General features: G+C 36.7%; 1 protein-coding gene across 2 annotated transcripts in view; it reads left to right on the forward strand.

Moving 5' to 3' along the window:
* The first annotated feature begins 1998 nt into the window (after positions 1–1998).
* The window catches only part of Dp1 (satellite-binding protein 1 Dp1), a 76441-nt gene continuing 54245 nt past the window's right edge, over positions 1999–24194 (forward strand). Inside the window, exons 1-7 of one of the 2 annotated variants that reach the window (XM_083120792.1) lie at positions 1999–2017; positions 2103–2178; positions 9923–10131; positions 14411–14626; positions 16104–16310; positions 21475–21690; positions 22662–22845. In XM_083120792.1, coding sequence (XP_082976918.1) covers positions 9964–10131; positions 14411–14626; positions 16104–16310; positions 21475–21690; positions 22662–22845 — 991 coding nt within the window. In that variant the 5' untranslated portion in view covers positions 1999–2017; positions 2103–2178; positions 9923–9963. The other variant, XM_083120791.1, reaches the window with a different exon arrangement.

Here is a 24194-nt window from a genome sequence, read left to right on the forward strand (position 1 = left end):
AATGCGCACTCATCACGGGTTCGAATCCTGGCCTGGATTGTTCATATGAGGTCCCTTCATCAATTTCATCATATCATCACTCATCCTCATATTCGCGATAACCAAATGTGGCAGAAAAGAGAAGTAAAATAAACCAAACCAACAACAATATGAACACGCGTTCTCTTGCCCAAATAAATACATCCGTATTTATGACTGTTAGAAGCCAAAAGTAGTATATTTAAAAAAAAAAACTACTAAAACGAGAGTGAGAGAGAGCCCGAGCACATATTTGTAATTTAATCATTATATATTCCATACTTGAAAAAAAAGAGAAAGAAAGCATAACATTATTGTCTGCACATAACACGTTCCCATTTCATAAATAATAAAACTACATCCCATATTATACATACATATTGTACAACGTGTAAAATGTTGTGTAAATACAGAGAAGATAAGTACTTCAGAAAATTTTACCCTGAGTTGTTTAGAGGATTTACAAAAAAATCTATGAGAAACCAATCCCCTATCTGTCCTATAGGAGATAGACTGGGGGACCTGAAAGCCTGGGCTTTCAACCATTGCAGCGGGGGGCGAGGGGACAAGGGAGGTAGAGGTAGAAATCTTCCTTTTCCTTGGGCCGGCCGTTTCTACCTGGAAACTGGTCTGGCGGAAGAAGAGCGAGCTAGGGTATCCAGCCAACTTTGCCCGCGGATCACACCGATGGACGAAAAGTGCGTGGGAAAGAAAGTGTTGCATATGAGCTGTGATGGCTTTAACAAGACAATAAATATTGTGATTTGAATATAATTCGAAATGTGAGATTGATTGATCTATCTCTGCTAGACTAGCTACTCCTCAGTGCACGTCACTGTTGTAGCCTATAATGTACTTAACATCACAGAATTTGTCTCATTGTCGTAGGACTTACCACAGTTGAGATAAAAAAAGTTGCCGCTGATGCTTACGAATGGAGAAAATGACGCGCGCCATGATAAAGAAATGCCTGCCATCTTCAAATCGGTGATAGTAAAAATAAAATAACAGTGGTTCTGTTATAATAAACTTTTTTAAAAATGGTCAAGCAACCATGTTGTATGACTTCATATGGATTGACCCAGCAGCAACATTAGCATTTTCTGGTTACATTTGACATTAATTCATTGTCAAACTATTTTCATCTTCTCTCGACTTGCACCCGTTCCAAATTTCATACATACATAATACATGGATGCATTGGGTAAGACGCTTCATGACTTTTCGAAAAAGAAAAAGCTTTATTTATAAAATAAAATTTAAAAATTTACTTTCATGGCAATATATATTTATCTCTCGAAAAATAAAGTGAGCAATCTTCTGTCAATCAATTACGTGATTTATGCAGAGCACAAAAAAAACACAGTAGACCTTACTATTCCCCATGCTTTAAACGACTCAAAACAACGTATCCTACGTAGACCAGTTCCTGAAAGTCCCACCAGATGGCATATCGGTTAATTTTAATCGCGAATAGGGGTATTCCTTACTGCGATCTATGCTGCGACTCCAAGGGTTCCGGGTACGAATCTCGCTCGGGCTTGGTTGTTTGTGAATATCCATTCATCAATTTCATCACTCATCCCCATCTTCGCAAATTAGCCAAGAGACACAAAACGCGAAGTAAAATAAACTCAATCAATCAAGATACTTCTCATGTAGAATTACTTATTATTGACACACGGTATGTTTTGTACCCATTCTATCTGGTTTATTTTGGAATGCATATCACGTTCTAAATTCATGATAATTTTATGCTCATTTCCTATGAAGAAAAGTCTTTAAATATCGATATCGGTGTGAGTTTTTCTTAATTCTGTTATTTTATAAACTATAAATAAGCGTATATGATTTTGAAAAGGTTATCAATTCTTTCTGATGAAATTGTCATCATCGAACTTGAGCATAATAATTCATTCCCTCTTGATGATGTGCGCAGTACATGCTGCCATTTGGTACTACGTAAGTACGTACGTAATCATTTAGAGCTTAACCGTAGGTAGGTAAACTCGTAGTTGTAGAAAGTTCAGAACGAGGAGGCTATATTTTATCTGTATTTAAAATGTATTTTCTTTATCTTTTAGGTTAAGACACCCAGTCAAACTGGAGCTGGAAAAAGGGAGGAGAATTTCTTAGGCCGGATCTACTATATACAGTACAGTGAGTAGAATTTAATAAGTGGGTATCTCTGGGTTCGCTTGTGCACACGTTTACCATATCTATAGTGACACGTCGACGCACCAGAGTCATCTTATTTCAAGAAATTCGATTTGATTTATGTTAAATGCTACATGTCATGCACTATGTACAATATATTAAAGGGAATTACCACTGTAGTTTTCTCGTTAAATTCGAATTGCGTTCAATGCTCTTGTACTATGATTCAGGGATAAGCGGTATCAAGCAGGGTCTTGGTATGAGTGACTGTGTGCTTCAGTGATGAGTTCTGTAAAGTTGATTTGTAGACACAGTGAACTTTAAACACACAGATACCTGTAAGAAAATGAAACATTTGGTGTCAAAATAATTCTGTACTGCTGATTGAGACTTGCTATTTATTGCTTCCTGGCCAGATGTATAGTGAAAGTGGGAGTAAAAGTTACTTACTTAAATTATGATCTTGCATGTTGTTCTTATAATTTAGTTGATGCAACTTGGGAGGTACTTGAGGATTGTTGACGAAATGATCTCCCTCTGAGATCTAATCATCAGCAAATATATATTTCCTGTAAATTATGGGTCAAGGCCTATATTCCTGAAGTGGACATGGTTAGTAAAGTAGCATTTCTTTTTAATGTCCATAGAGTCTATATTTATTTTATTGGCCCTATTGTTTAATTCCAAACTAATCATGGTACACATGCACTTTTAATATGGTTTGATTTCTATTCATGTATTTACACACATTGCCCTATGATGCCAGTGGGGGTCCCGGGTTTGAATCCCAGCCTGGGCGTGGATGTTTGCGAATGTTCATTCGTCAATTTCATCACTCATCCCCATCTTCACAAATTAGCCAGAAGTGGCACAAAAACTAAGTAAAATAAAGCAAATCAAATCTAAATAGCATGCATCATATTCTCTGCATACTCTTAGACTGGAAGGGCCCATGTGGCTTGTCAGTCCAGTGTGAAACCCCAATCACATGCTGATTCAGTCTTAAAGCTGCCTTTTAAACCAGTGAAGTCAGTAACTGTTGACTGGTTGGAGAATTTGTTCCTAGTAAGCTAGGTAACTGTTGTGTTGGGTTTGTTACATATGAAGAGGATACATTTTGTTCAGTAAAGTTCAACTATACTCATTGTTAGGAATCTTAAAAAGTGCAATTATAAAATATGTGGGATGTAATCTGTGGCATATGGAAAATCAAAACAGCTGTTCAAGAAAAATAGATGCCAAAATGATGCGCTTTATGTAGAAATTGTCCGAACTGCATAACAAAAGGTTGATAATATTTTTTTAGTGGTCTCCGGAATGGGACTGACGGTTTTTAAAAGTGTGTGGTTTTAACATGGTTAGAAATAGGGAAGAAAGAAAACATGCATTTTGAAGGAAAACTCAAAAAGTTTTATTGGTATTAGTTACAAGTCATTGTAACTCAGTATAACTCCACGTGAGCTCCATTTGTGACTCGGAGAATATCCAGCCTGAATTCAATCTCTCTCCACGTATTGTGTAACATCTGAAGTGTGACAAGCAATCTCATTCCGAGTACGGGTCATCATTTCATCAAGGTTACGAACCTTTTCACCAGACTACACAATGTATTTCACATACCCCCACAGGAAAAAGTCCAGAGGGGGTTACATCAGGGGAGCGTGGTGGCCACCTAATTAGCCCATCACGGCATATCCAACATTCTGGAAATTCCGTATCAAGATAGCCCCTCACTTGTAGTCTCCAATGTGGCAGGGCACCATTCAATTGGAAAATCACTTGAGGTTGCAAATGTTGTAATTGGGGAACTGCAGAGTTTTGAAGCATGTCTAGGAATACATTTCCTGTTATGGTTTGATCAATGAAAAAGAAGGGGCCTATAACTTCATTAAGTGTTGAAGCACACCAAACATTCAATTTTGGACTGTCTCGGGAATGTTCCACATACGCATGCGGATTCTCAGATCCCCATATCCTAACATTGTGTCTGTTAACACAGCCAGACAAGTGAAAAGTTGCTTTATCTGAGAAAGCAATGTTCGATAGAAAATTCTAATCTTTTTGGCTTGTCGTTAGGCTTAATTTCTTGCAACTTATACGCACGCAAACATAATCGTTTATGTACCACATCGTGCACATTTGACCTTGGAATTCCCAGCTGCCTGCTCGCTGCGCAAATTGACTTCTTTGGGCTACGTGTGAAACACACACTTACTGACTCCATCCGTTCGTCTGACACACTATTGACCACCACTGTGAGGTTTCACTATACTCCCTGTCGATAAAAATTGTTCCTTCCATGCCTGGATACTGTTGCGTGATGGAGGATCCTTGTGGTAAACACGTCGGAAGTGCACTTGAACAACACTTTTTGTCTCTGCAAACCACCACACGCATTGCGCCCTTTCGAGTACCGATACCATTTTTTGTTTCGGCGATACTAGCGCCATCACTGGTAGTCGTACAACTATGAATATTTGCTGAACATAACTTTTTGAGTTTTCCTTCAAAATGTGTGTTTTCTTTCTTCCATATCTCTGCCCATATTAAAACCACACACTTTTAAAAACCGTCAGTCCCATTCCGGACATCTTATATTTTTTAATTAACTGAGAGAGCGTACCTACATTTTGGTGAGTAAAATAGTTTGTATCTGAAGAAACGTCTGGACAGCAAATAAAGATCCTGCAATTCAGTTCCCACATTCACTTCCACAGCTTTCAAAAATAAATAAACATGTAGAAGTGAAAAATTTGGAGAAATATGGATTAGGAAGTGCCTGTTTTTCAATGTTTAGTTAATCTTTTTTTTGTTAACTATCTGCCAGTTGGAGGTAATTGTCATTCTTAGCCAGCAGTGGGTTATTCATTGTGAAAGTAAGCAACAGTTAAGTAATCTCAAGATCAGCGAGTTCACAGAGCTGAAGCATGGAAATGTTAGGAAATCAAACTGTGCACCATCTCCTGGTATAGGTTCAAACCAAATTGATTAGCACACAGCCTGGTGTTTAAATGTAGAACTAGAAGCGCATATGTACATGTTGCTCTTGAAACATGTTTTAGCATTGCAAATAATTGGAACAATGGCTGCATGTTCATTCTGTATGATTACATAATAAATTTATGGAAAGCAAGTCCTACAAATTTGCCTTTCTTCTAATACAGGTCAATCTCATACATGCCAAATGCTTTCTTACAGAAGCATGAAGAACTCGAAAGTCTAAACATTAATAATTCCTGCCTGTTGATGTAAACTCTTGTAATATATGTACAAATTTTTCATGTTTTTTGACCTCAAGCTTTGAACTGTCTCAGTGCATGCTAGTTGCATGAGAGAAAAATAAACTTTATGTGAGCATTGTAATCCAATATCTAAAAATATGAAGGTACAAAGTGAATATAACTTAAAAAAAAAAAAAAAAAATTGGGCCATGAACTTGTATTGTAAATAGTTTGATTTGTGTGTTCTGCAAGCTGCTGCTTGGAACTACGGCACCAAATTACCACTCGCACACTGGAGCATCTGGTAAACCGAAGACAGTTTGTCACAAATTCTCCAACACTGTCTTGCCAATCGAATTCTGCTAACTATGCTGCATAAATGTCCTGTTTGTATGGACATTGATTGAGCTATGCCAAAGAAAACAAATCATCTTGTGTACCAATGTAACATTTCAGGGAACCAACATGAAGACCTAAAATGCATGAAAAGTTGTAACTTGCTCTATTGAAACTGTGAAGGTTAATTGGGGTTGCACTGTATCTTGTGTAATCTGACCGTGAAGTTGTTGGGCAGCGACGGCGCCAGGATTAATCATCTGGTTGTGCTGATGGGGTGCAGAATGAAATTTAGGGGGTGTGACGTTGAAAATAAAGAAAACCTGAAATATGTATGCATGTTTCAGTCCCTAAATCAAATATCTATCAACTTTTAGTATAGTCATCTATGATAATATGCTAATGAAACTGAAGACTTGCTTCATTTTTGCCTGAATTTAGCACAACGAGGACCATTGGTAATTTGAAAAGAACAGCTTGGTCAAGGGAGTTCAATGACATATATGGACGACTGGAGGATATTGCCACGGAGAGGGGTTGAAGTATATTTCCCCCCTAATAGTGATGGTCACTCTCCCTAAAATAAATCCTTCAATCTGAAGTTACCATGGTCCTGTAACGCTCTTATAATAATTAACATAAATGACCGTGACTGAAATGTACACTTTTAAATTGACATCCATTGTTTTATGCACATCGGCTAATCGGGATTGGACCTACAGTTTAAAGTGGGATCCGAACCACTATGTGCATCCACAGGTTATCGAAACCAGGATCCCTTGATCACAAGGCACAACCAATTGAGGTACAATGGGTGCGTTCCGAAAGTCTTAACGAAACGAACGCATTCAACGAAAATAACTGGGCTCGTGAATCTGGTGAAACCAGTTATTTTACGGACTTATGGGACACTCTAGGCGAAAGCGCAGGCGCAGCGTTTTGTTTAGAGAAAGTTTCCGCATGGCGTCAGCGGAAGAAATGTCCTTATGGCAAAAATAAACTCTATTATGGCCACTGTTACTCATTTTAATCACATTCAAAGAACGGTCAAGGCATGCTTATCTTGTGCATGTTGCTTCATATCGCTATCTGTTAAAATTATAATACATTTTCCGAACTAGTGCAGTTTGAATCCATCAGCACGCGCTTTGTCTGCAAGGAGCAGACGATTTTCACGGAACAAACCAGCATCCTGGCCCGTGCGTTTGGTGAATCTCGTTCTTGCACGAAACGCACGGAATGCGACTTTTGGGACAGCATAATGAAACTCACGAAACGCACGGAAGCACTTATGGAACGGTCAGTTACCATAACTCGTTTAACGCGTTAAACTCGTGCGACTTTCGGAACGGGCCCATTATGTAGTTATTAATCACTGTCAAATGTATTGTATAGGTGACAACAACTGTTGAGTGTTCAGTTTGTGTGCATTGGGTAAAAGAAAGGCAACCTAAAGTTCTGCAATACGGAAAATAAAATAACGCAATAAGTACGAAATTATGTAGTCACTTTCATGTAATTATCAATTCACTCTTTTTGGACCGCATCACTTTTCTGAAAATGTTCCGTTGCATTCGTTATACATAATACATAGCCTCCCTTCCGTCTGACCAGATGCTGTGGTGTAAGGACAAAATGCTAAGTGCACAGCAACTTCTTAGTTAAAATCCCTTGGGCCGCACTCTTCCCAACAACTAACCACAACATTTCTTCGCAAATTTTTGCCATCTTCGTACCAGTCATTGGAAAAGTCTGAAATGGTACATTTAATAGAACGAATTAACAAGGAAACGGCCGTGATGATACAACTCACTCACATTAAATAATTGCCCGAGAACGACCTGATGATACTCAAAAGCAACTGATTTTTTTTTCCCAATGTGACTTGAAGAAAAGAGGAAGAACAAGTAGGCGGACAACAAAACCGTGTATCAACAGTCCCAACAACAACTGACACTGAGCTACAAACATTTATCGAAAAACACAAACAGACTACTTGAAACACAAGAAGAAATAAAGACAAGAGGCGCTGATCTTTATAGACTGCCAACAGCACAGGAAAATATTGTAAATAATAACAACAATCTCACTTCAGTACCTAACATTCGGCCCTCGATATGACAACAACATGGCATAATATGACGCTGTAACAGGTATAGGTTTTGGATAGGGGGTGTGGAAGAAAATTAAGGGGTGCACGTGCAAGGCCCTCCTGGCGCCACCCCTGTTGTTGGGTGGGCCTTTGACAGTTCCATGAAGCATCCATGTTGCTTTGCAACTTCCAGTTTCAAGCTAACTCTACATTGAAAAAACCAGATTTTCACAATTTCCAATTATGTGCTAACTTGAACCTTAATTGTACATTTAAAAACAAACCCGTCATTAAATTTAGTTGCAAAATATCAAGGTTTTCCTAAAACTCTGAATAAATTGTAATAACATTGGCAACAGGCATCAAGAGAAGACAGTATGCCTTTTAGTGGCAAATAGTGCAAGGAACAAATAACAATCAAGGTGGTTACTACATATAAAAAGGCTCTAAGGAATTGGACTTACTGAGTGTCAGGAGAAATGTCAAATGAATTTAGTTGTCTTAGTTGTTTTCTTTAAATGTTAATAAACTTTAATAAAAATCAAACAGGAGATATCTGTTTTTTCCTAGAAATAGATCAGGCTATTAGCCTTCATTCCACAAGATATCTCACTGGCTTTCGAAATAAACTTAACGATTTCTATTCACTTAAGTTAGGAAAAGGATCTGAAAATTTGCAAATGCTTGTTGCAAGGGCTACTTCATAATTTCATGATAACACCTTTGAGGCACATTTCTTTCTTTAGGTAATTGACATAATGTGCAATCTGTCTAGAAAGTAAATGAATAGTGTCTGTGGGCAGTTCTGGAGCTAATGTTCAGGAATAAGATATTGTTTGGAACATGTATCGCTGCCACCCCACATTTACAGTCCCATGAGATATGAGAGTAGGTGGGTGAGGAGAAGTTACCACAGAAGTGTAGTTCTGAGTTACCCACCTCAAAGTCTATTTCAACTTGTAAGATAAACTAGTGAGGAACAACAAGTAGGTTTATAAAGGTTGCATAAATGCTAATGACTTGTAAGACAAAATTTGTACTGACCATATTTGACCAAGAAAGTGCCAAAATGGTAAGAAGGTGCCCCAGTTGGTTCAAATCTCATGTCATGGATAATACCCCCTCCTCTTCGTTGGGATGTAGTAGAATTTAATGTATTCTTTATTATTGACATTTATTAGACAAAAAATTAAAACTATTCTTTTGATTTGCTGATTTTACTTGGGATTTGTTTTTCTTAAATATTAAATTCGTTCCTACCTAAGGCAATAGGGTGGACAGAGTAACTTTCTGTAGCCCAAGCTTTTTATGAAATAAAATTGCAGCTGCATGTTGACAAGAAAGAAGCCATAACAGGCCTTTATTTTCATATCCCACCTTTAGAATATTCCTGACATAGTACTGCAAATAAAGTAACAATGACATCATTCTCCTTAAAGAACCTTTATAATAATACTAACACAGGTAATGTACTGTTAGGGAAGCTTTACCTGCATTAATGTGTTTGAAACAACTTAGTATATATTTTCTGAATGTTGAACCAGTTAATATGCATTGCTTGAGTGTTACTAACACATTCAGATAACTTCTTGCATCTTAATTAGCATGCAACGTTGGACATTATCCGCTGTCTGGGGCTTGCTCTCTGCACTTATTGTAACACTGCGTTTCAAGACTGTGGTAGAATAAGTAAAGTAGAAAACCACAAATGGATTATATGCAATTAACATTGCGTGCTAGTATAGAACTGTTGTCATTAACGTTCAAGCAAGTATCAAATTTTATATTTTTCAACTTTATTCATGAACACAAATTCTGTGCGAGATCCAGAAAAGTTGTAAAATATTTCTTAAAAATTGGCAAGTCATGAAGAACATTGTTAGCAGAGATGGCAAAAGAATGGGTGCAAATTTGTTGTTTAGGGGAGGGGGAGAAGCAGATACTTTTGTACGAATTCACCTCTTATTATGATCTAACCTCTTCCCAAAATTCAGCTAAATTTTTCTGGCCTTTATTTACCAGACTAATTTTCCCAACATCTTTTCATAGAGACCTTGCAATGCAAATTACTTGAAAGATTCTGTCTCTTGCTTTGCAGTGTTACTGTAACGACTTGGCGCGAATAAGGACATTCCCAAAATGCAGCAAGCAGTGATGGAAGGTGAAGCTGCCTATGAGCCTACCACGTACAGCTATGATGAAGTCTTTCCAGCACTACCAGAATCCATGAATGTTACACAAACCAATGTTAATCCTCTTGGACAATGGAACACAAAAATGAGAATTGGCTCTTCTGTTGTCACCCAGGTAAGATCAAATATTGAATGCGGTTTCGTATGTGTGGAACATACATTTAATTAACTATGATGACTGGAACATTTGGAACAAAATTTACTCTCATCATTTTTCTGCATCATTCCACTCATACTTTTGTGTTTTGAGATACTCATTAACGTTAGGGATTGGACAAGTTAATCGGTAATCTATCAGTATCAGCGGAACCTTTAGTTTATAGCAAAATTCTGCCATTTTGTACTGTTTTTATAAATATGAACATATAAATACGGAGAAACTAGTAGTCACTTTTATCCGCGAAGCTGTTTTTTCTTCTTTTTCGATTAATTTCAGTGGCCACTTGACACCATCCACTTCCTGTACTGTTGCTTGGTGTGCGTCTTTTGTTTGTAGTTCTCTGGCTTCTGCTAGGTGCGCTGTCAAGTGCACGGCTGATGGTGATGTCCAGAAAGTTGATTTTACCATGTTTTTCTTGTTCTACGGTGAAGTTGAGCATGGGATGGATGTTATTTAGCTTGTTCACTAGAAGATTGAGTTCTACTAGTTTCTCCGTATTTATATACTACCGCGTGTCTCTTTTCCCAATTATGAATTAATTATAAATTTATTATTATTATTATTAATTATTATATGAATTAGTTATAATCACAGTGAACCCTGGTTTTACATTTTCCCACATATATACCAGGTGTTTCACAAATAATTGAGAGGTTTCAAAAAATTATTGCAAGTAAACTATTGAACTTACGTTTATGAAACCAGTTCAGAACGAACAAGGCACACAAACATCTTGTGCGTGTAAGTTTTGTTAAACTGAGAGTTCATATTCCTGCCACTAGGCGACCCTCACATCACTCAGTGTTTTGTTCAGCTGCTGCTCGGTGCATGGTACAAACGGTTTACAGAAACAGGTTGTGTGTGCAAAGGAAAACCACCCGGTCGCCCATCAACCTCCGAGGAAGACAGGGATTGCGTGCAGGCATGTTTTGTGTGTAGCCCACAGAAATTAATTGAAACTGCAGCTACAGAACTGGACATGTCAAAAAGAAGTGTGCGGAGAGTTCTTCGTAAGCATTTGTCCTTCAAACCATGTGTTCCTTGTCACCTGTGGTGCACACAGTGAACATTTGTAGGGGGGAAGAAAAAGAAAACTCTGTTTACATTCCTTGTTCATTTTGAACTGGTTTCATATACGTAAGTTCAATAGTTTACTTCCAGTATTTTTTTTGTAACCCCTCAATTATTTCTAAAACGCCCAACATAGCAAAATGTTATCAAATTTTCGTAGATTTTACATTCTCCCATATTTTTAAAGTTTTATCACGTTTGTCCCCTAGAAAACATAAAATCAAGGTTTCACTGTATTAGTTCTTCAGGGATCATTTTCAATTTTATATCAGATGGGCAGAATATCTGTAAATCTTATATTGGTACTTTATAGCTATCAGTGACAATTTCATATCAGGCAGTTCCTAATAAAAGTACAATGGGTGGCCAATAGAATTTCTGACCAGCACTGGTATAATACTAGTGTTAGATTTTCACCAGTATTAATTACTGAGAGTATACCAATCAGATAAGAAGTTGCAAACATTTATGTAGAGCCTGAATAATCTTGCCATCTGTTAATCAGTCTAATAACCCTCTTGTTTTCATGTTGAGGGGAATAAACAACGTGGTTGATAATATAAGACGTAAGGAAGTTACTAAAGATATATCCATGAAAATTACTTGTAAATGTTCGATTAATTTTGTTTTAATGTTCATCTGTCAAGACTTCTATCTGAGACCTCTAGCTTCATAGCACATTATGTTTATCCTCCCCTCTCCCCTTCTCTCCTCAGTGGTCTTCATAGTACATACCTAGATAGATTTAGTGCATATTCGGTCCCACAAAAAACATGCTTGTATAGTGCATTGTGACTGCACACAATACTGTTAAACGCGGGATGACTTTTGGGTGAACTCCCATTAAGTTATTTCTGTCTACAGCCATGATTTATTGAAAGCTTGTATCAGATATACTGTTGAAGAAATTCTGGACTGTTATGAAGCAGGATCATTGACTAGCAAGCTGGTATATAAGCTTAAATTTTCACATGCTTTTTGTATATGTACAATGTTTTTGTATGTAATTAGTTTATTATATTTACTCACTCTTCAAGTAACATACAGCACTAACTCGCTTATAAACTAGTGACATCAATTTTAGTATTACAGTAGAGTCTCGTTTATCCGACCTTCGCTTATCCAACATTCCGTATTATCCGACATACCACCGGAAAAAAAATCATCAATTGGCAACAAGAACAGCAAGTTGGGAGCGTGCACAGTCTATTTTTAGTTTCTCCCAACTCTACCGTGTGGCGCGCCCGCCTACACTATGGCTCATGTGTCTGTCATTTGCTACTCAGTGCAGTGCAGTTTATCATTGTATGCGGATCGGTTTATCGTCTGTTACATGCATATGTGTCTGTGTGTGTTAATTTGACAAACGTTGTGTTGTTTAAAAGTTGAAATTTACGCAAGTACAGAATGGCGACGAAAAGAAAGAAAGTTTTGGTATCGATGGAACAAAAACTTGAGGCAATCAAGACACTGGACAAGGGAGAGACAATGCAGAAGGTAGCTGACGATTTTGGCATTGGATGGGTAACAGTAGGAGATTGGAAAAGATAACAAATAGAAATAGAAAAATGGATGAAGGGTGATGATCAGTATGAAATAACTGATGAAGAAATTCTCTCTCTTGTCAGTTGCGAAGACAACGAAATTGAAGATCCAGGTCAAGCACCAACTGTTGAGCCTCGCAGAATTTCACATAACAACAGAACCCCCTTCCAGTGGCAGGAGTTTTGTGTAGCTGCAGCATCTACATGTTGAGATATACGAGGTGGCCTGTTTTCCACTGACTGACCCTTACATTTTATCACAAATTTCTTCCAAATATACCAGAAATTATGCTTGCAGTGTTTTTAAACTCTTCTGATAAGTCCATAATTTTATAAACGAAAACAACATTAATGTGAAAATCATATCATTATAGTACCTTTACATGGCTTTTGACTTGTGTGTTGTATGTTTGTAAATTGTTTTTCTCACCGATTCACAAAAATACATTTCATTTGTATTGTGCTAGAAACATTGTTTCACAACTTGATGCAGCTTTGTACATAGGATGTAGATGTTTCTTCAGTTTTGTATGTTGGAGAACTTACTTCCATCTTTCATTGTTTTCACTGCTGATCATGGATGATGCCTGTACTATAATTTTGTCTTTTTATCTTTTTATTTTACTCTTGTCTGGGGGATGTTGATGTTTAACACTGGAAATATATGGTACTAAGGTAAAGGTGGACATATGCCATGAAGACACATGGGGTCATATAGAGGTAGAGCTCCATATATTCTTGATCTCTGCAATAGTTGACATGATATGATCTGCATCATGCCTGGTTGCCTTTACCTCCAAGGGCTGCTCCAAGATACCCATTGATATGAGGCTTGGTGGGCCTCAGAGCCATGCAGAAAAGGAAATGACTGGGAAATTTCCTGTTCCAGATCACCTGTCCCGGGATTCGAACCTGGGTCTTTCGTGTGCTAGCCAGATTCTCTACCAACTGAGCTACCCCAGCCATGTAGATATATTTAATAAGTCTGCTGACTTATTAACCAGAATAAACCTTCCATTTTTGTTTTGCAAATTGACCGCTTATGTCTAACTATGAATTACATGTTAAAATTATTTTACATTTAGAAATGAGTGTCTTGATATTAGACATATAAAGGTGAGGTGTGCAACAAAAAAAAAAATCTCCCGACCAACATATACTGCTGCATTGTCATTGATTCAAAATGGTTTGGGAGCCATGGAAAAAACACTGTGACACTTCAATGGTATAGGAAATATGTATATAACTGTGAGGTGCAGCTCATTACAGCTACCTAAGCAAAAGAGGTTGTACTTATTGCTTCTACCACTCTATTCTACTCTGTACTTATTAGTCCCAGGCTTAATTATTATCTGTAATATTTGTTCCTTTTGACTTTTGTTTATCTGTTCTTATTCATTGTATTGATTTTGTGTGTTTGCTGGAATAACATTTTATAACACATTTGGAATTATAATTTTTTAATAATTTAATAATTTTTTAATTGTTTAAAATATATATATATATGTAAGCCTATTGTAATTGGAGCGAAAGCTCTGTTATAGGTGAAATAAATAAATAAATAAATTAATGTTGGGTAAACTTCTCTTTCAATACTGCATTTGTATTTAATTTTGTAGGTATTCCGTGTGCCATTTGAAGAAAGAAAATTTGACCACAGTGATAAATTTGGAGAAGGCGATTCAATGAAAACTTGTTTGGATATTATGAAAGAAACTGGTGCACACATTGAGATTTCATCATCCAAGGATCAATCCTTAACTTTCCTTGTAACAGGCAAACAGAATGCTGTACTGGAGGCTCGTAGGAAGATACTGACCCACTTTCAAACTCAGGTATTATTATTATTATGGTAATATGAGGTAAAATAATAATGATTTGTGTGTTGCTACTCACAATTGGCTGATTAATTTGGATCTAGGATGTAGACTGTATGTAATCTATCGAATTTCTTGATACCATTGCAATGCATGAAAATGGAGCCACTAAACTTAGCTGTACTAACCAGCGAACCAGATATTGTCCTTTTTTTGTTCAAAAGTCATTTACCATGGCCGTGCAGTCTAAGCTGTCATGCTTTGAGCTTCATCTACGGGACGTGCTCAGGTTAGAGTCTCCTGGTGGGAAGCATAACAACTTTTATCCTGAGATTTCGGCCTGTGTATGGGATTGGTGGCCACACACCATCATGAGGAATTTGGGGAGCTACGAATGAGTAGCGTAATATGGTCACGGAAACCTATAACAAGACCGGGGGTTTGTTGTGCTCACCACATGTCACCCTATAACTTGTTGGATGATCTCCCACACTGAGGTGGGAGTGAGGCAGGTGGGGTTATTATTATTATTATTATTTATGTTCAAAAACTAACAAGAAAGTGGGAAGCATTGCAGTATTATTAAAATTAAAGCAAAGCATTTAGACTGAGATGTGTGCCATTAGTAGAGGCACATATTTTTGGTAAATAAAAAAGCAAAATTTCGGTTCAAAAAGAGTCGATTTCGGGTTCAAAAGCGGTAAATAAAATAAAATTTCGGTGTTATAGCGGTGAATAATCACTTCAAAAGTGCTATATAAAATGACATTTTGGTTTTAAAATTGTGAATATAATTCTAAGTTTGATTTAAAAACTGCCCTTAATACGCAAAATAAACTTATCCCTTCTAATAGCACATTTATGAAGTTACCAGAGTATTAAGTTTATTCCTGTGTAAAGGGGTTTATTTTTGCTTCTCAAATATTTACAGCAAAATTAATCAATTTTCCGTGAATTGCATAACTCACAGGATACTTCAGACTTCAGAAAGTGTCGCGTCGGTATATAAACGGTAAATTTCGTGTTTAGAGTCAATTTCGCATTTTGCAGTTCATTTCGCATTATTTCGTGACAAAACAGGGTAGAAAAATGCACCTCGGACCTTTCAGAAACATGAAAAATGAACATTACAGCACGTTATTTCATATTTCGTGTTTTCGTCAAAAACTAAATTTGCATGCCTCTAGCCATTAGTTATGATGACAGATAAACAAGCAAGTTTCAGATTTGCCCACATGGAGAGCTACAATATAATTCAGTAAAGACTTTTTTGTATGGAGAAACTGGGACTATGGATGAGTAAAGGCAAGGACTTCATGAATGAATGAATTAATGCATTTTGGTTAGTTTAGTCGGTAATTTGGTCTCTTCGACTAGTTGCCACCCTTGTAAATGGAGTACTCTTCCCATAGAGTAGCCACCCTGTATAATTAAATAGAAGTGTGCCATAGTTTTGTAGCTTTGTACTGCAATTAAGTTTCTCTGTTATTTGTAGGCCAGTGTGAGCATCTCAATCCCCAAAGAACATCACAGATTTATTCTAGGAAAAAGTGGAACCAAACTGAGAGATTTGGAAAAGAACACAGCAACCAAGATATCAGTCCCAACTGTGCAGGATCAGTCTGACCGGATCACAATTGTAGGCCCAAAAGAAGGAATTGAAAAGGCTGTACATGAAATACGTGTAATTTCTGATGAGCAGGTAAGTTTTTAGAAATTTTAAAATGTTAACCAGGTTACATTTTTACAATCTTCATTTCTTTCCTTAAGTAAAGTATTGGATTATTTCATTTGTTGAATTGATGTTAATAGACCATTAATTACTTAGCACGATGGGATTATTAGCAGAAGTAGCTAGAGGTTTCTGCATCCTGGGTAAAAATATAATTTGCCATCCCTTGCAACGTTTTCTGCAAACCCCCTACCCACTTGCTTGGGGGAGAAATGTTGTTGTACACTTTACATCAACTTTCAAAATTTGTGTGTAAACAGGAATTCCTCAACCTTGTAAGGAATCCATAGCAAGAATGATATCAATTTTTCTTTGCCTTTTTGTTATTTTATTTTGGACCTAAGCTTTTAAGCCCTTTTTTGTCCATTATAATATGCATATAAAACATACACTACATTACAAGTATCCATCTTTTTTCCCCTATTTCACAGACATTTGATTCAAAAAGAAAATCATTCCCCCTTTACAATTGTATGTTACACTTTCTTAAAAAATGTTAACAGACCCATCCGAACATCCGGATTGACAATAAAACTTGTCAAATTTATTGAAAACTTAACCTTTAAATTATATAAAGTTTTATATATTTGTCTCTCTATTATATTTTGGGCATTCCAGTATTATATGGTACAAGTCTGCACTTCCCCAGCCACATTCACATCTCTTATTGTTTGTTATTCCAATTCTGAATAAATGTTGCCTAGTACATAAATGACCCGATCTCAGTCTGTTAATTAATATCATTACATTTCTTGTACATAAATGTGCACACTCTTGTACCATAAAATGTCCCTTAGCTGTAACAAAGCTCACTTACTAAGACAAAATTCTCATGCAACAAAAGGTAGGAAATTGTACATTTGGCATTATTTATTTCTCTGTTCTATGGGGAAATTTACAATGAAACATAATTTTGAAATTGACATTATTAATACTGAAAATATATTTATCTTCTAATGCAGCTTTACCTTCCTAATCACTTCATTAAAAACCTCATACACTCATTTCCGACCCCCTCCCAATTTAATTTTAGACCTTTCCCTGTTTTATAGAAAAGTGGACCAATCATGAGTGTTACTATTTTTAGGTAATAAGTTTAAACTTCATGTATCTAATATTGCAAGTGAAGGGAGCAAGCAAATCTAATGTAACTTCAATACTGTTGAAGGACTCTGCCATTTATAGTCTTTTTCCAAATTTTTTCTCTTTGTCGTGGCACCCAGGACAACCACCCTCCTCTCCCGTACTTACGGCTATGGTTATCAGTGTGTGATTATTTCCCAAATCTGGTGTTTTGCCGATCCTAACATACAGACGTACTCTAACTAACTAACAGTTGGGCTGAAAAGTTCGTAGGCTAACATAGTAAAAAATATTTTTTTGACAAAATTCGATTTTATTATTCAATATAGTTGCCTTCGAGGGCGATGCAACGATTATAGCGGTCATACAATTTTTCGATGCCATTTTTATAGTACGATTTCTCTTTAGCCTCAAAATAGGCCTCAGTTTCGTCGATTACCTCTTCATCAGTGCTAAATTTCTTTCCAGCGAGCATTCTTTTAAGGTCTGCAAACAGGAAAAAGTCACTGGGGGCCAGATCTGGAGAATATGGTGGATGGGGAAGCAATTCGTAGTCTAATTCATATAATTTTGCCATCGTTTTCATTGATTTGTGACACGGTGCATTGTCTTGATGAAACAGCACTTTTTTCTTCTTCAAATGGGGCAGTTTTTTCGTGATTTCATCCTTTAAACGCTCCAACAACGCTATGTAATAATCGCTGTTGATGGTCTGGCCCCTTTTTGAGGTAATCGATGAATATAATACCATGCGCATCCCAGAATACTGATGCCATAACCTTGCCAGCCGACTGTTGCGTCTTTCCACGCTTTGGATTCGTTTCATCTCGTGCAGTCCACTCGGCTGACTGTCGATTGGACTCTGGAGTGTAGTTATGGAGCCATGTTTCATCCATTGTAATATATCGACGGAAAAATTCGTGTTTATTACGGTTGAATATCGCTAAACATTGCTCCGAATCATCAAAACGTTGTTGCTTTTGATCGATTGTGAGCACGCGCGGCACCCATTTTGCACACAGCTTTCGCATGTTCAAATATTCATGCACAATATGTCCAACACGTTCCTTTGATATTTTTAAAGTCTCAGCTATCTCGATCAACTTCACTTTACGATCATTTAAAATTATTTTGTGGACTTTTTTGATGTTTTCGTCGGTAACAGCCTCTTTGGGGCATCCACTGCGTGCATCGTCTTCGATGCTCATTTCGCCTCGTTTAAATTTAGCAAACCACTTCTCAACAGTTGATTTTCCTGGTGCAGAGTCCGAATAATGTTTATCAAGTCAAGCCTTGGCTTCAACAGTATTTTTTTTTGCCAAAAAGCAATGCTATATTAACACACGAAATTCTTTTTTATCCATTTTTTCACAATAACAAAAGCTCCTTCACTCACAATGCTATATCTCACGAACTAATTATCCGGCAGCTGTGAAATTTATACACGTATCTTTTGAAGGTTAGTACTAAGTAAAAATCACATGGATTAAATTCTAGTAATGCCATCTATGAGTCAGCCTACGAACTTTTCAGCCCAACTGTTAACTCCCTAGCCTTCTTAAACCCGAAGGTTCATGGCTGCAGCAACACAGGCCTTCCATCTTTCCCTATCTTGAGCAAGTTCTATATACTCTTTTCCATCCCTACCGATTTCCCTTAGGTCCATCTCAACGTTCTCCCTCCATCTTCGTCTTGGCCTTCCTACAGGTCTCTTACCATCAGGTTTCCCAACAAGAATCCTGTGAACTCCTCTTTCCTCTCCCATTCGTGCCACATGGCCTGCCTACCTAAGTCTTCTTGATTTAATTATACTAATAATATCTGGACATGAATACAAATTATGTAGTTCTAAATTATGTAACCTTCTCCACTCACCTGTCTCCTCATCCCTTTTAGGTCCAAATATTTTCCTAAGGATCTTATTTTCAAATACTCTCAATTTATGTTCCCCTTTCAATGTAAGTGACCAAGTTTCACATCCATATAATACTACAGGCAAAATTACTGTTTTGTATATTTTAACTTTTAGTTTCTTAGATATTAAACGAGAAGACAAAAGTTTATGAAGAGAGAAGTAACATGCATTTCCTGAATTAAGCCTACTTTTTATTTCCTCTTTAATATTATTTTCATTTGTTAATATTACTCTTAAGTATTTGAATTTGGAAACTTGTTCAAACGAGTTATCAATAATTAGATTTTGATTATTACCTAACACTTGGTTTCAGCCTGTAAGCATATATTTAGTTTTCTCTTTGTTAACTTCCAAACCTATCTCTTTAGCAGTTTTGAAAAATATTTTAGCATTATTCTTAATTGTATTCACATCATCCCCCAGTAAGTCTATATCATCTGCATATGCTAACAACTGAGTCACACCGTTTAATTTTAGTCGTTCTTTAGTTTCTTTTACCTTCCTAACAGCATATTCTAAGGCAAAATTAAAGAGCAATGGAGATAATGCATCTTGTTTTAACCCATCATGAATTGTAAATTTGTCAGACATATTAATACCTACACGAATTTTACTTTCTGTTTCACTGGTGCATATTTTTATCATACTAACAAGCTTCTTAGGTATTCCAAACTCTACTAATATATTATATAATTTATCTCTCTTGATCGAATCATATGCTTTTTTGAAATCAATGAATAGCAGATGGACATTTTGATTATATTCCCACTTTTTTTCAAGTGTCTGTCTGATGTGAAAAATTTGATCTGTAGTTGATCTGTTACGTTTAAATCCACATTGATAATCACCTATAATTTCATTAGCATATGGAGTTAGTCTTGTTAAAAGAATGTTAGATAATATTTTATATGTTGTTGAGAGTAGAGAAATTCCACGGTAATTATTGCAGTTCATTTTATCACCTTTCTTAAACACAGGAACAATTATGGATTCTTTCCACTGTTGAGGGAGTTCTTCTTTATTCCATATTAAACAAATTAATTTATGAATTTAACATATTAATGAATTTCCACCATATTTAATTAACTCAGCTGGTATTAAATCAATGCCATGTGCTTTGTTATTCTTTAGCCTTTTAATAGCATCCTTAACTTCAATCAAGTTAGGTTCTGGAACTAAAGGTTCTGCTGTGTGTACTTCATTTACTTCTGATTTATCTCCTACATGGACATTTAAAAGGTCATTAAAGTAGTTCTTCCATCTATTTAGAATATCGCTTGGGTCAGCTAGAAAATCACAGTCTTTTATCAAGTTTACTTTAGGTTGCCACCCCTTTCTAAACTCATTTACACCTTTATATAAATCTCTGATATTTTTATTTTTGCTGTTTGTTTCAATTTTGTTAATTTTGCTTTTCAAGTAATCTCTTTTTTTTACTTCTAAACGTGCGGTTAACTTCTCGCTTTATTCTATTATAATTGTTTAGATTTGTATCATCAGAGTTATTTAACCACCTAAGTCTGGCCTGATTTCTTATTTCTATTAGATTATGACATTCATTATCAAACCATGGCTTACTTTTTCTCGGTTTATGGTATCCTATACTTTCTTTAGCTGCTGATTCTATTGCATTACGTATGTGCTCCAAATTCTTATTTACGCTGTTTCATTTGTATTTTCATCATTATTTGAATCCTGCAAAACATCAAATCTATTTGACAGTTTAATTTGGTAATCTTTCTTAATTCTTTCATCAGTAAACTTTCCTGTATCAAATTTTAGAACTTTTAGATTTTGTTGCTTATGATGTACTCTAGATTGTGTTTTGAAGATTAGAAAATGTTCCATATTTTCATAAGCAAAGTGCAGATGTATACCGGATTTACTTGAAATGGCATGGTGCATATATGCAGGATAATATCTACGGAAAATCATATCCTCGATTATCCCTGGGGTAATGTCTGCCTGTAGAAAAACACACAAAAAGGTATATTTTTTTTGTCTTCCAAAATCAGCAATTGTAACTTATCTTGTTTAATTGACTGAAATTTGCATGTTTTCTGAAATTAATAGATGCAGATAAGTATTAGATTCAAAGTTCTTCAGTTTTTAATCCAGGTTATTTTCATTTTCTAGTCAAAGCAAGCATATGAACGTCTCTCAATTCCAAAAATGTATCATCCATTTATTTCTGGAGCTCACAACGAGAAGGTCAGTGCTCTGATGAATGAAACCGGTGTGCGGATAAATATTCCTCCCCCATCTGTTCAGAAAGATGAACTTACTATTGCAGGAGAGAAAGAAGGTGTGATGATTGCAAAGGAACGGATCCTAAGTATTCAAAAGGAAATGGTAAGTGTAATGACTATCATCGTAAACTTTAATTTGCTTTTTATGAATTTTGGTTTGTCAACACAATGTTCCTACTGTGGTATAACTAACATATTCTCATAACATATCTCATTGCTTTGTTGCTTCAAGCATGCAAGATTTTCAAGCAACACAATGGTAATATATTTCAACAAGCTGTGTAAGCTTAACACACAATTATCATGGAAATCATTCTGATTTGTAATTATTTAACCTTTAGTAGAAAACTGGTTTCAAACAAATTGCGGTGCTTACCCCACATAATCCCATAACTGGTTGAATAATTTTCCACCTCTGGCAGTTGGTAGGTAGACACTGGCCCTCACGGGCTGCATAATTTCCAGCATAAAGACTGGAAAAATGTTGTGGCAACATTTTTGTGGACCCTGCAAGATTCCTGCACTCCAGTAAAGTATCACCCAATATTGGTGATTAAATTGGAACTAATACTGTCTGCTATCGACACCACTAGTACTGGTCTACACACATACATGCAAGAACATCAGTGTTAACTCAGTCCTAGTTACAGTCAACTGACCCTTTTTCCGGGAACCGTGAAAAATTTGGAAAAAAAGTTGAAAAATTGAAGGAATAGGTCTCTGTGCAAACGGGTTTCTCATGAACTAGAATTGTAAGAATTTCCTGGAAGAACGACGACTGTGCACAATTGAAAGAAAATAATATTATTTTATATCCTTTTTTTGTGTAAATGTTTTGATGTTCTATTTTCCTTATCACAACACACATCCTGTGCATAACAGGTTGCATAACTACCAGGATAAATGATGTTACTGTCTCCTAGGCATTGTGTCCGTTTGAGCTGAAAATTGGTGCAAATTCCAATAACGACCCTTTTTCTGGGAACTGTGAAAGGTCGATGTATTGAGAGTTGATTGTATGTGTTTATGTAATCAGATTTTTTTTTAAATAATGAATTTTTATTTTCTTTATAGGAAAGAAAGTGTACATTTGTGTCTGTGGAAGTTCCCAAGTCACAGCACAAGTATGTTATTGGGCCAAAAGGCAATACTATTCAGGAGATTCTTCAAATGACTGGCGTTAGTGTGGAAATGCCATCTAGTGATTCACCAACAGGAACAATTACCTTGAGAGGTCCACATGATAAACTTGGTTTAGGTAAGTAGTTAATAAGGAGGAGAGTTTACATAGAGTTCAAATGGAAATAAATTCCTTTTTTAATTCTGAAGTGTAAGTTTCATTGCTCTGTTCATTCTATTATGCTTCATGAGCTGGAATTATGTAACGATCAGCGAAATTACTATTTATTCTATTTATTTCCTAGGTATAGTGGCAGTGAATATAATTTACCTCATACAATGTGGTGCTCTCAAAACCATCAAGAATATATACATACATATATTTGATTTGTAAAGAAGATAATCGATTTTCAAGAGAGAATAATATCAAGTTACTAGTTCAATAACAGGTTCACATTATTTGTATCCTTGTTTTCATTTGCTCAGTCTTAGCTTAACACAGTTATTCCCTAAACACTCATCTACCTAGAGAGATGACCATAATCCTTCCATCCAGTTTCAGGCTGGGTCAGTATACGTGACAAGTCTTTCCATAGTCTTCTGATGTTCAGTCAGAACATCTCTTTCTACTGTATTCCAATCCTGACCGTTTTTTCTCATTCTCCACTACATGCTCCTTCTATCAACATCTTGATCTCCTGGTTTCTTTTCCTACTCCTTATGCAATTATATGCTCTCCTTTCTGGCCCCATTCTCATACATCCAAACCACCTCAGCCATGCCTGAACCATTCTGTTCTGCATCTTCTCTACCCTCCCTGTCAAATTTCATTCCTTCTGTGTCTCTACTCTTTCCTGCTATACTCTAAGATTTTCGTCTTCACTACCCATTCTGTACATAATTACAGGGTGACAAGAAATAACCCGTACTAATGTTTGTGATCATAAATTTATTAAACTGAAACAATTGAGCAAAACAACACTGAAGAACAATGACATGGGACCTTAGGAACAGGATGTTCAGCCGGTTTCGAAGTGGCCTCCCTGTGCGGCGATACAGAGGTCCAAACAGGCTTTGAAATTTTTGGCGATGGGCCGCAGGTCCTCGGGCGACAATCGGTTCCACTCATGACGCAGCGATTGCTTCAGCAACTCCAAACTTTGGTGGCGTTTAGCACATACCCTGGCCTCCAAAATCGACCAGATACTGTAGTCCATTGGGGGTTCTGCACCACGCTTGCGTCATTTTCGCCCTGTGGGCCGGAGCGGAGTCTTGCTAGAATGTCCATTGTTTATTGCCGAAGTGCTGCTGGGCCCACGGAAGGACGACGTTCTCGAGAATGTCACGGTGGTACACTTCTTGGTTGATTTTGACCCCTTGATACACGAAAACCAGGGGCATCTTGACGCTTGCGCAATTTCCGCCCCACGCCATGACCGACTGCTGATTTTAGCGGTGTTCGACGATGGCTGAGGTACCGGGAGCCTC

This window comes from Lepisma saccharinum, chromosome 4 (genome assembly GCF_977018435.1).
Source record: "Lepisma saccharinum chromosome 4, izLepSacc3.1, whole genome shotgun sequence".
NCBI lineage: Eukaryota > Metazoa > Arthropoda > Insecta > Zygentoma > Lepismatidae > Lepisma > Lepisma saccharinum.